Source organism: Amphiura filiformis, chromosome 16 (genome assembly GCF_039555335.1).
Source record: "Amphiura filiformis chromosome 16, Afil_fr2py, whole genome shotgun sequence".
In the NCBI taxonomy this organism is placed as follows: Eukaryota; Metazoa; Echinodermata; class Ophiuroidea; order Amphilepidida; family Amphiuridae; genus Amphiura; species Amphiura filiformis.
In genome coordinates this window covers 14,894,426-14,908,280 of record NC_092643.1, presented here as the reverse complement: position 1 = coordinate 14,908,280, position 13,855 = coordinate 14,894,426, and the positions used below count along the sequence as shown (strand labels likewise).

General features: G+C 37.0%; 1 protein-coding gene across 1 annotated transcript in view; it reads left to right on the top strand.

Annotated features, from left to right (window-relative positions):
• Window positions 1-13,855, top strand: part of LOC140172447 (uncharacterized) — a 62,762-nt gene that overhangs the window by 40,894 nt on the left and 8,013 nt on the right. Inside the window, exons 37-48 of the mRNA XM_072195594.1 lie at window positions 181-336; window positions 1,068-1,187; window positions 1,382-1,630; window positions 3,041-3,304; window positions 3,810-4,070; window positions 4,453-4,716; window positions 5,940-6,215; window positions 6,533-6,658; window positions 7,532-7,651; window positions 8,947-9,069; window positions 9,887-10,003; window positions 11,162-11,281. Coding sequence (XP_072051695.1) covers window positions 181-336; window positions 1,068-1,187; window positions 1,382-1,630; window positions 3,041-3,304; window positions 3,810-4,070; window positions 4,453-4,716; window positions 5,940-6,215; window positions 6,533-6,658; window positions 7,532-7,651; window positions 8,947-9,069; window positions 9,887-10,003; window positions 11,162-11,281 — 2,196 coding nt within the window. The remainder of the gene's footprint in view (window positions 1-180; window positions 337-1,067; window positions 1,188-1,381; window positions 1,631-3,040; window positions 3,305-3,809; window positions 4,071-4,452; window positions 4,717-5,939; window positions 6,216-6,532; window positions 6,659-7,531; window positions 7,652-8,946; window positions 9,070-9,886; window positions 10,004-11,161; window positions 11,282-13,855) is intronic.

Here is a 13,855-nt window from a genome sequence, read left to right as displayed (position 1 = left end):
TGCATTCTGTCAACCATACCAAAAAATGCCGTACTGCACAGGTCAACAACCAATCACACCGCGCCTTTGCCCTGATGTCAGAAATAGTCTTTTTTTTAATTCGGTCTTTAATTACAATAGTCGAATATATAACTTGCCACGTAAATGACGTAATCATTATATTTGCTCATAACCTTCCAGCCAGTATTCCCGAGTTGGATATTTGCAATCTTGGAACACGTCCACCGTGTCGTAATGGCGGAGTATGCTTTAATGATTATCACAGTTTTGACCAAGACGTCGATTACTTCTGCCAATGTCCGGTTGGTTTCGTAGGACACAACTGTGAAAATACTTGTGAGTATAATGATCAACAATTCGGGTGATACTACAGAATAATCGCTATAACAAGCAATAAAGATTGGTGTTAGGTGTTAAGGTTAGGATTGGGGTTAGGTTATGTTTAAATGTTAGGGTCTAGAACACCAAAACACAGGTTGGCAAAACCGGCCAATACTGTCAACGAAATAAATATTTCAATATTTTGTACAGTGTTTTGTGAACAACGTTCACTTCTGCATTTTGAAACTCATTTGCAGGTACACATCTTAAATTGGCTATTCCAGTTGAAATCCACACTACCCCTGTGGAAGATTTTGGAAATATCTTCCACAGGGGGAGTATGTTTTTCAACAAATGTAATTGGTCAAGGTTAATCATTTTGAGACCCATATTCCCCCTGTATTATGTATGGCTTTACCTATATATCTTCAACATTCTGTAGTGAGTAGTTCAATGTCTATTCTATTCGAAACTCTTACTCCCTCTGTGGAAGACTTTAGTGAAATCTTCCACAGGGGTAGTGTGGATTTTAAATGGAATAGCCCATTGATATGATTATAAAAGACCGGGAATTATGGTCCGTTAAAATCAACGGAAACGACATTTACCTTAAAAAGCAGATGCAGAATACAAAATATTGACACCTGTAATTTTGGATCATTGCACTTTTGCTGATGTTTCTGGTATTGTGTTCTTCCCTTCACATAATGCAAGTCTATTATTTGGAAATATGTATTTGTTTTCAGACGTGAATCCTTGCAGTAGCTCACCATGTCTTAATGGTGCACAGTGTAATGCCTTCAATACCTTCTTCTCATGCGCATGTCCAGCTGGCTTTACCGGGACACTCTGTCAGATTGACAGTGGTAAGTTTAATATTAGTCATGTTTGTCAACATTTTTGTAAATGCAAAAACTGTAGCCGAACCGTTTGCATTCAAATTTAACAGACTAATTACGTTCGAAGATTTATTAACATGTGACCTCATTATATTGCGTTTTGCATTGTACATCTATTTTAATTAACATTAAAATTCTGTTCATCTCAATTACTTCTCTAGTTTCTGATAATCAACCGCCAACAATCCAAGGCTGTCCTTCGTCGCAGTCCTTATTTTCACCCGTTGGTGGTGCACAAGCAACATGGGTCGAACCTACCGCTACAGACAACGTGGATCCGAACCCATCCCTGATTCGTCAAACTCATACGCCAGATACGTTCTTCCAATTGGGTAGAACAACTGTGACGTATGTGTTTACTGATGATGCGAACAACGCAGCGACGTGTAGCTTTTACGTGACCGTCTTTTGTAAGTGCAACAACTATTCATCTTTTCTGTAAATCTCAAAATCCTTTACGCTTTAAAGTAATTAACCCTACGTGACGTCATGCCGATGCGCACATCTACGCGTTAGTGACGATGTTTCATAACGATATGTGGCTTTTTTTAATTGACCTTTTCAGTAAATCCCATAATTCATTGCGTCACAGATGTCGTCATTTGACGTCACGATGACTTGCGATGCGCAGTAGCGATGTTCGCTAAACGATGTTTGCATCAGCGTGACGTCAAATGACCACAGCTGGGGTCAAACCGTAAGGAATTATAGGATTTACTGAAAAGGTCAATTGAGCGTAATGTCTTCAAGATTCAAGCAAAAAGGCTTTCTGGATTTACCGAAAAGGTGAATTCAAGGTGTTGCTTTATCTCTTGACTTTTAATTACATCATGTGTAGCCTACTTCCTTTTGAGAAACATTTATTTGGATTTATCTGTGAAATTTTGTAGCAGTTTATTGCAGGAATTAGCCTAATCGAGTCATACGTCTCTTGCTCCAAATAGGCCCGTAAACCTACGGTGCGTTAGCAGGTGTTGGTGCGGCACACTTCACCCCATACAAAAGAGGTCCACTTTTCAGCAAACAAATCTCCAAGAATGTCCGCATTATAAAGAAAGAAAAATGAATGAAGGGACCATAGCCGCTAAAAGTCCATTTTTAGGGGGTGACGTCCACTGCCTATGCGCAAATGTAAGCAAATTTTTTGAGGGGCGGGAAAGTCCACATTTGGTAAAATCAGCATCCATGCGCCAAAAAAAATCCTGGTTACGGGCATGGCCCGATTCACCTGAAATGTATGCAGGGTTGAATATGTAAATTACGGTTCATGTTTTTGACGTATAACCATGGAAGTAGCCTACTAGAGGTAGGCCTGGTATGACGAACAAAAATGTTTCAATATTAATTAATAGGGGATGAGCAAATTGTTTGTGACCGAAAATATTGAAGATGATGCGTAGCAAGCTTCCTTTTACCATGAGGTCCAGTTAACGTAACGTAATGTAATTGTGTCCATTGCTGCTGTTGTGGCTCAAGTGACAATTGAGCTAGTTTGGAATTCCACTAGATAAGTACGCTAATTGCCCCGGTCGAAAGATACAAAACTCGTAAAGCAGATCCCGGTCTACCTGTATGAAACTCATGACGGTCTACGTAAGTTGATTAGGGTTTGCGCTGATCTCAAAATGGGTTATGGAATGATTTGGAGCACCGTAATCGGCGACTTTCTGTAAAATGTGCGGCCTTATGAGTTTCGCACCACACTGCACTGTTAAGATCGTCGTCCTGATATGCCATCGGTTGGATCACAGCGGAGGGCGATCAATAAATCTCAGGATTTAGAATTTATTATGTTTACTATGTATTATTTTTTTCAACAGCTATAAATAACGACGTTACACCTCCAGAGATCACAGGATGTCCTACCAATAATATCGTTGTTATGGTATCATCGAGCGAAACAGGGGCAACAGCAACATGGAACGAACCAATAGCAACTGATAACACGGGTTCAAATCCTACTCGGACCAGTACCCATCTACCAGGCACCAGATTCCCTGTCGGAACGACACGTGTTACGTACTCTTTTACTGATACGTCGAGGAACGCCGCCACGTGCTCCTTTAATGTGGTTGTAAATTCAGGTAAGATGATAATTAGCTTCTAATAAGCTAAGTTATACACAGATATGTCCGGCACTAATCAGATAATGTATTAAGAATCATCACCAATAGAATATATTTAAACACTGTCAGGTAAATGTGACATCATCATGGCCATGCTTTTCGCATTAAGTATCTGTATATCCACATATAATGAAAAAGCATTTGCCTGAATATGCACTGTAATGAATGGACAGTTGGCCATTTGAAACATGAGTAGTCATTGTATTCTGGGGTACAGACAGCTATGTAAGGCTATCGTTACGTTTCATTGACCAAATTGAGTTTTAAAATGACGTCGCACATGAGTGGTCATTTTTAATTAACTTCACTCATTCCAAGACTTATCGAAGGTTTAAACATGCTGATTTTTGACTAATATAATTATGAAAAGAAAAATATGGTGGTTAAATTCCTTTAATGAATTACCGCATACTTCAACCATATTGATAGAATCTTACCATGATCTCATTCGTGTCGTTTTTAGGATCTGACAACACAGCTCCAGTGATAGCAAATTGTCCGCAGCAGGTTGTGGTACCAGTCGATCCAAACTCACCTTATACTTTGATCGAATGGACTATGCCTACAGCAACGGATGAATCTGGACCAGTTACGTTATCATTCTCGTCAGTGGCAGAGCCCAGGGTTCTATTTCAAGACGGTTCGCAACCAGTCACAATTACATACGTCTTTACGGATCCGTCAGGCAACTCGGCAACTTGTTCCTTCGATGTTCAATCCCAAAGTATGTATCCAGTTTTTTCTTCAATAGAACTGTATGTAAACCGAGGGAACAAAGCGAATACATACAATCATGACAATAAAGAACTGAGTAAAAAGTAAAAAAGCACGGTGGTATTGCCCTGTGCACAGGCGTAAACCTTACAATCATCAACACAACTAACCCATGATCATTATGGTCATGGTATTATACATGTAACACCACCTGATTTAGGAAATACTATACGATAATAGACCAACATTATTTCCCATGTTGCATTATGACTGTTTTATGTTTTATATTATTATTCGCATTAAACAAAAACATTTTGGTGTGTGTGCCGGGGTGTGTCGAATCTATGATAAGCTATGAATCATGAAAATTATTGTATTTTTCTGAATTTCAGCTGGCACAGGAGATTTAATCCCACCACTCATTCAGAACTGCCCTAGTGATGTTCAAGTCGAGGTACCGATCACATCCACCAGTGGAGTTGCCTCATGGGCAATACCTACGGCTACTGATAATTCCGGTGTCACACCCACTCGCACACAGACTCATACCCCAGGAAGTACTTTCACTGTCGGCAGAACCCCTGTTACCTATTCATTTACTGATGGTTCAGGGAATGTGGCGAGATGCACCTTTGATGTAATTGTTTTCATGATGGGTAAGAAAATATCAAAATAAGACAATTGTGTATCCTCTCAGACTTGTGCAATAATAAAAAATGTCTTCTGAACAAAACACAAATTGTTTAAGCTTTTTCACCAGGAACGCTATTTGCAGTATCATAATGAAAGTTACGTTATGTATACGGGTTACCTCTATAAATATTAAACGTTACGTACCTCTATGTTCAGATGCGTCCATCCGGCTATTCAATACAGTAAACCAAATAATTGCGGTACCAGTTCACCCACTGTATATCCTAAACAAAGGTAGATATATCATAATTGGAACCAACAGCCAATAGCTGCATCTTGTAGCTCGAACTTAAAGACCTCATTCGTTGAAATTGTTCAAGAAATAAAGACACAACGATCCAAATACCGCAGGAAAATGCAAATTTAAAAGTTGCAGTTTGCCACATTGCATGCCCTATTGATTTGTACACAAAGCGTTCGCGAACAAGAGAACTAGCGACGTGATTTCATTGATTAGGTTTTGGATCACAGTTTTCTTTAATTCTCAACCAATTTCAACAAATAAGGTCTTAAATCAGAGCTAAAGAGTATAGACATCGGCTGCTGGTTTTAATTTTGACACATTTTTCTACAGAGGTGAACACAACTGGTACCTTAATTTTGCTTAGTGTATAGAGGGTGTACAGCGTCACTCATGCCAAAGTTATCCTCATTTAAATAAAATGATGTCCTCCAGGAGGCCTCATCGGAATTTCTCATGATAATATAATAAAACAGGTGGTAGGTATGATATAAATGGTTGTGTAATCGATCGAGAGACCTGTCCCTCTGTCATCTTAGAACTATCCTCCAACATGGCTGGCATTATAATTCACCTTTTCGGTAAGCCCATAAGCCTTTGCGTTTCGACTTCTGATGTCGTCACCTCACGTCACGCCGATGTGACCACATTGCTAGCGAACATCGTTACTGCGCAGTTCAATGCCCTTTGCGCTGTAACAAAAAGGTGAATTATTGTACTGTTCCGGTTGGTTTATTGCATAAATTATGGTCAATATCTTTCGCTCAAATGTAAAAGTGATGTCGCTTTTTAAGTTAAAAACTCTAAATGCATCCTTGTGTTTTGCACTGACCAATAACATTATTAATTATGATTTATTTTACTACCTAGAGATAATTTAGTTTTGCAACAATCTGTACAGCTGCAGGTGACTAACCGCTTGAGAATATTTTTTTTCCTATTCAGCTGATGGAGATATCACTCCTCCAACATTAACCTCCTGTCCTAACGACATCATAGCAGACGCAGATGGTGGCATATTCTTTCAATTGATGACCTGGACTATACCCACCGCCACAGATGATTCCGGTATGGCCCTTTTAGAAAGCGGGACTCCTTATGGCACAGACATAACGTCTGCATACTTCCAAGTCGGGCAGCAATACATTACGAACTTGGTTTACACATTTACTGATCCTTCTGGGAATGAGGCTACTTGTGAATTCCGTATCGGTGCATTAGGTAGGTCTAATCTACTTCTAATGTATAAAGCGTAATGGTTTTATCTTAATGGACTATATAAGAACACAAATGATCTATTTTATCATGTTTATTATGACCAAAGGCCAGTACTTCTGATATGTTGATTAAGTATAGACCATGCTGAAAAATAATGTGCAACTTAAACATACGAGTTTATATCATCTTGAAATGATATTACCTGTGCGGTAACATTGAAGGGCGATATTTGCGAACCTCGCCAGTGACCAACCTGTCAAATTTAAAATCAGATGTTTGTCTTTCTTGGCACTTAACTTACACTTTTTCTTCAATTTCAGTGAATGCGCCGAATCCATGCTTGGCGGGACCATGTCAGAATGGCGGTCAATGTAGTCAAATCACTAACAGTTATGAATGCGCCTGCCCTGCCGGATTCACGGGCAATAGATGCCAAGACCAAATATGTAAGTATTACTTTGTTCACTTACCCGTAAATTCACCGAAATGTCCACTTTCTGTGGACATATGCTAAAATGTGCCCACAGAAAAATATGTCGACAAATGCACAACATTCCAACTTTGAGAAGCTACCGTCACTATCCTTTTATGTAACTTTATTTTGGAAACGGTGTATATTTGAAAGTCCCCCCCCTCACCCCATAAGTCCTGGCTACTGGATTCCATCTGGGAAGACGAGCACTCAACTTCGAAGTGACAGGAGTGTGCAGACAGCGGTTCATTGGGGGTCTTTTGATGAGAGATTTCGCTCCAGAAAAGGGGATCATTGGGTGAGAAGCCCTTCAAAATGATGGGCCCAAAACAGTGTCGAAATACAAAAATGTCAAAAATAAGTCTAAATTGAGTCATGACAAAAAATACAACATTCTGATAATGTTTAGATAACAAGGGGGTCATTCGGTGAGAGCTTATCTAAAATCCATTCAGGATGAAAGAAGAGGTCATTTGGGTCTTCTTCTTCTTTCGTATGCTGCTAACGAGGGAGATTGGGCAGCTATTCTCGTGTGGAAACATCAACTTCAGAGAGTCCCTTGGCTCCATTTGGGGGTCGATGAAGGTGACAAGCTTTGATGATGTGGCGTCTGCTCTTCCATCCCGCACTCACAAAGTGGGCTTTATGCAAACTGATTAATAAACGAGTGAGATATGGAAAAAAGCCAAGGGCAACAGCTTTACATGTTTCTATTTTAATTCCAAATTTGGTTGCTTTTAGTAAGATTACAACGTCAATCATTGTCAACTTCACAGTTATTTCCAAACAAGTACCCATCCATAGTTTTCTATTTCATAGTTGACACATATTTTAAACTCTTATTCAGCTTCTGCTACTCCTTGCGCATCTGGACCATGTTTGAACGGTGGTCAATGTACTCCAGTAGGTAATATTTACATCTGTACATGCGTCAGTGGATACTCAGGCGATCGTTGTCAGACATCACGTAAGTTGTGAATCCCGTTGTGAATTAGATTTATTTTTACTATACTCAATGTCAAACATTAAATAGTTCATAGTCTTATCTCCATGTAACTATATGTGATGCGATCAGCAAAATCAGTCAGAACTCGGAAATATTAAATTTTCAGTTTCTTACAAAATAGTAAAAGTATTTACAAAGCTGGGTTTTGCAGAAAACCCCATTGAAATTGAACAAGCTCCAAAAAATATGAGCAATTAAAGTCTTTCTAAAACGACAGGAAACAAAAGGAAATATTTCTTTTGTATGGCTGTATCTCAAAATCAATATTTCCGAGTTCCGACTGATTTTGCTTCACATATCGTCAGTCTGCTGCACTTTTTGCCTGAGTCATCGTAAAATCGATAATATATTTCTATCAGATATTATACGTAACATTTTATCGATTTTACGTCATCAAACATTCGTTAGAACTTAAACATTACTGGAAATAGAATGGCAATTGATTAAATATTGTAGATATGTTACATACAGTATTGTACGTCTAATACTCGGAGTCTGCATACTGCTTTAATCGTACTCACCATATTTTAACACAGACAGATGGTTTATAATTATTTATAATTATACGCGTATTTTGGTACCCCATTTGCCCAATTTCGTTCAATATTAACAACACAGCAGTAAAACCACCCGAATTGTATTGATTTGAATTCAGCGCGAAGATAATTGGGATTTTTACATGCATGTGTTTTAGAATCATTCATCGCTGTATGTGCAACCAGAGAAGATGGGATTCGGTGTTTTTAAAAACATATTACTGCATTGTTACTATTGAGGCGATACATAAACCACCATTCTTCGTTAAAATACCGTAAAACCTCGTCTACAAGCATATAGAGTTTTTTTTATTAAAGCGAAATTGAATTGTAAATGCAACAGCCTTAAATATGCCAAAACAATAGAATAGTACTTGTATACTTTTATCGGTAATTTATCTGCTCAAATTCCATAATGTTATAATGTTGTCGATGGATGGCGCCTGGATTAATTTAATTAAATGAATATTAAATCTGTTCATCTGGGCTTACTATTTTTGATAGCGACAGTAAGGATTAATTTAGCTTTCATCAAAAGCACTCTATATGCTTGTAGACGAGGTTTTACGGTATTGGGATACGATTAGGCCTTTTAATGCTTATCCGTTACCAGATTGGCCTTTTATATTATAAATTATCTTAACCATGAACACTCGAGACCAGCTTTCTCACCGCTTCTTCATTTTCATCCGCTCTCGATTTATTATTATTATATTTTAGCTGCTGATGCTTGCTCACCATCGCCATGTCTGAATGGTGGTCAGTGCTCAACCTTCGATAATGGCAACAATTACTTCTGCACATGCGTCAACGGATTCTCAGGCTCACGTTGTCAGATATCATGTAGGTCGTCGATAGATAATCGGGGTGTTCCCAAAATGCTTTTTTTTAGAAACAATTTCGTTATTTCTTTTATAAGAGGAAATTCGTTCCTGTCGGAGACAGGGAACAACGTGGTTAATATACCCATATAATACATGTAGTAAGCTGTAATAAAGGAGACGAAATTTGTTTAACTATAAACTGCATTTTGATGACTGCCCGAATTGTTAATCCAAAATAACAAGACATAGGCCTAATTAATTTTGCGGGCTGTTTGAAATAAACTTACCAAAGGTATTCAAAATGTTGGTGGCAACAAAAGATAACCCCACCGATTTTGCATCACTTTTCTTTTATAATTTAATCGTTTTTTAAGATAGGTTTTATATTAAATACATTTGTGTTCTTTGACCACACATTATATATTGATGTTTCTTTATACACTAAATTAAGCCAAACTTTGTCCCGATTCCAGAAGATTATGGAGTCTAATATAATTATATGAAAATTGTTTATACTGAACAAATTTGACATAATGCACTTAGTATCAATCCCCTATATTGGACCTTCGTTACCGGGAAGTATCAAAAATCAAAGTTTAGAAATCATTAGGCCTTTCTACACTAGTTTTCATATACACGACCACGAATGATGCAGACTGTGTAGAAGGTAAAGATAAGAACCTAAAACATAGATAACTCTTAACGTTTTTTGCTTCTGATGTGATTTGTTTAATTCTAATTACTTAACTTGCACTGTATATATCGCTTGTTTTTCCTTAATTTCGACACTTTCAAAAGTTATTATTAATAATTTGACATTTGGTACAAACTTTCAGCTCCTACTGCCTGCGCATCTGGACCATGTTTGAACGGTGGCCAATGTACTACAGTAGGTAATATTTACCGTTGTACATGCGTCAGTGGATACTCAGGCGATCGTTGTGAGATATCACGTAAGTTATCAATTCTATATTTTTTTACCTCAATTGACATATTCATCACAAAAAAAATAAATAAAATAAAATCACTGCAATGTATGCACGCCTCCAAGCTACCATCATGCTTAAATTATAGTATCAAATGTAGATATAATGCAAAGTTTCAGTTTCTTATTTACAACAATATTTAATAAAATGTCTAGTTGGCACTTGGTAGTTTAGCATAAACAACATATTCATTAGTGTATTCCATGTACCACAACCGTTTCAAAGACATCGCAGTATACAAAGGTATACGTACAATAAAGTTCATCACCCATATTTATTGTCTACCTTATAGTTATATTTCATACACTCCTAGATAGTGAGAACCAATCGGAGCAAGCGTTATTAAATTACTAGCCGTGCATAAATATTGTATAATTGCACGGGCGCGCACTCCGCGTAGTACTCGCAATGCTTTCGGACGCGTTCATTTTTCTTCCGGGTGGATGCATTTATATTTGCTTGCATTTTTTTTTGTTATAAAAATAGCAAAAATCATGGCATTTTTAGTCGTGTATGAAATGGGTTAATAAATGCGTATCACTTGTTGCTCGAGAAAGTGTACAAAATGATGCACTTGTACTGAGATGTTGATGCGTCTAATGCACTCCTCCCTTCGGGGCTCGTGCCAACATCTCAGTACGCGTGCATTTTTTGTACAATTTCACTCCCAACAAGGTATACTCATTTATTAACCTATAATTAAAGCCATAATGTACGATCTTATAATATGAAATTGGTTATTCTTTTCGAACCTGATTTTGCATATAACGTTTACACATATCCCAGCTTGCACCTAAATGAAATCAGCCAAATTTGTGGTGTTTGTAGGTCAAAAGAGCATGTCCACCCATAGAACTGCATGTTTTATGGACAAAATTAACCAGTGGGATTTTTTTTCACTTTACCTTATTTCAGCTTAAAATGGACAGCAACTCTTCCCGGCAGTTATTACTAATATTATTTCATCATTTTGAACATGTTGAATAAAGAATAGCAAAATTAAAATTTGACGGAAATCATACATTGTGGCTTTAACAGATTCGGTTTTTATTATATCCTCACATAAAACATTTATAATAGTTTTCTCACCCTGTCCGTGATCCACCCGTTCTTTTTTCATTTTAGCGACAAATGCTTGTTCATCATCACCATGTCTGAATAATGGACAATGTATACCGTTTGATATGGGCAGCAATTACTTCTGTTTATGTACCAACGGGTTCACAGGCCCACGTTGCCAATCGTGTACGTTGTGAATAGATACAAGCTCATAATTTGCGCATTCCCATGATGCATCTTAAATTACACAAATTATGTCATTTCCGTCTTAAGGGAACTGGAATGAGCGTTTTGAGCGTTTCGACAGCATTTTTTGTGGGACATGAGAACACATCAGATCTATCGAATTGCATTCTGAATACGAAGAATGTCTTTCTGATATCAAATAATTTTCATTTTATGAAATTCATGATATAATACAAATTTTATGACAAATTATTAAAATTTGATATTTTTCACATTTTGGAGATATAACAGTCCTCGAAGTAAATTTTATAAATTTAATGATATAGTCGTAAAGTGTATGTAGCTGGGAGGAAAAGCCGACGATCAATTGAAAATTTTGACCTTTCATATTGAAGATTTGGATTTTTTTCCCAAAAAGACCTAATTGTTTTTGGTGTTTTTGGAAAAAAAATCCATATCTACAATACGAAAGGTCAAAATTTCAATTGATCGTCGGCTTTTCATCCCACCTACATACACTTTAGGTAGAAATCATCAGATTTATAAAGTTTACTTCGAGTACTGTTAAATATCAAAATATCAATTTTTAATGATTTGCCATAAAATGTGTATTACATTGCGAATTTCAAAAATCTAAATTCAGGATGCAATTCGATATGTCTGATGTGCTCTAATGTCCCACAATAAATACTGGCCAAACGTTCATACCCCTTCCCTTAAGAACAATGTTGCATTTCTGCACCAAATAGCAGTTGCTGTGGATACTGGCTCCGGAGCCAGTGAACAGCATCGTTACACAAACACTATGAAGAGGACGAAATTTGTCTCAATTTAAACCGCATTTTGTATGGAATGCTCAAATTGTTAAACAAAGCTTATATCCATTTATTTGTCAAGAAAACATTATTGTTGATTGAATGGTTTTAATGGTACATTAGCAACTAGAAACAAACACACAATATGTTTAGGGGTTGACCACAAATAATTAACTTCGAATGAAGTACATCATTTTGCGATTAAGTTATTGACCAGGAAACTACATTTTAAAAATGTTGTCAAAATGTTATTGCAAAATAATTTGTGCAAACATTTCTGCAAAATGTTGTATCAGCACTTCATAACTTTATGTTAAAATGTTTGCATCAAGTTTTCACAAAGTTTTTAATGTCATTAAAACATTTTATGCCCTTCATACAGTCAAGATGTCCCTGAAAGAACTGTATCGTCGGAAATTTAATTGTTTGGGTATTTTAACGCCATGACTAAACATAACTAAATACTTGGTGTGATTAAGGGATACACCAGCTATCAATCAGCAATTTAATCATTTTCAGAAATAAATATGTAATGATTTCAACATAGATGTTGACCACCTTTTTGAACAAAATTAGCCTTTCTTTTTAGACCGTTGCCGACGTACCAAATCTCCATTTACTTTTAAGTTTAAAAACCAACACATCTGAACAAACAAATATCACATTTTAATTAATTATGTTGTAGCCAAGATTTAAGAGTATAAGCGTGAGTAATTTCAATATCCTGGCACGTAAGATAACAGAGATGTGATGATGGAGGTAGAACTTTTTGAATGACCCTCGTATATTCAGAGTGCTATTAAGGCCATCTTGATTTAATAATCATTAGCGCATTAGTAAAATCACCGTTTTTTCGCGTTATTCCCTCTGGATTGAGCAAATTTTTCCCCTGTTTTATTCTTTTGATCTACCACATAAAAATCTCACGTCTGACATCGTCAGATGTCATAATAGCCTATTAAACAAATTAATTACAACCGCATTACGTATTAGGTTTTTAACTTGGGAAGGGGTCTGAGACGAGCTATTAAATAAAGATGGCCTAATCACTGCGCATCATGATGCGTCTGTTGTCATTGATAGATATTGACTCCGTGGAAGGGATTGAAAATTAGGTAGTTTCGTAAAATTCTTTTATTTCAAAAACGGAGCAGTCAATTGTCAAAATTCAAGAAGTATGTGACAGCTGATATTTTCCTCAACATCATCAGTTATTTAGTTACGTTTGGTTTAAAGTACCCAAAAAATCAGTTCCCGACGATACAGTTCTTTCAGGGACACCCTGTATAACCCGACATTTGAACGTTTGTTTGCTGGGTTAGCTTAAACTTGTTTAACAATACTGGTATTATATATATACTGGATTTGTGAGTGTTTGTAACGAAGAATTACAATACATACGCTTATGTTGATTAACAGTTGCTTTCCGTTACCATATTTATCCAGTTAGCAATGGTTAGCATGTGATTGTAATCTTTGCATTTCGCAAAGACAGCTTTCGCCTCGCTTTTATAATTTTCATCATTATTCTTCACATATTGTTAGCTACTAATGCTTGCTAATCATCAATGGGCAGTGGCGGTGGTAGCATTAAAATGTAGGGTGGGGAACGAGCATGATATTTTGTGCCGGTTTTACTGGGACATTTCGCGCACGAAAAAAGTCCATAATAACGGGAAATTTTCATATTTGCTTGGTCAGGACGCGCAAACCGAGTAAACGCGTGCAATTTTACCATATTTTGGACCAAAAAACATGG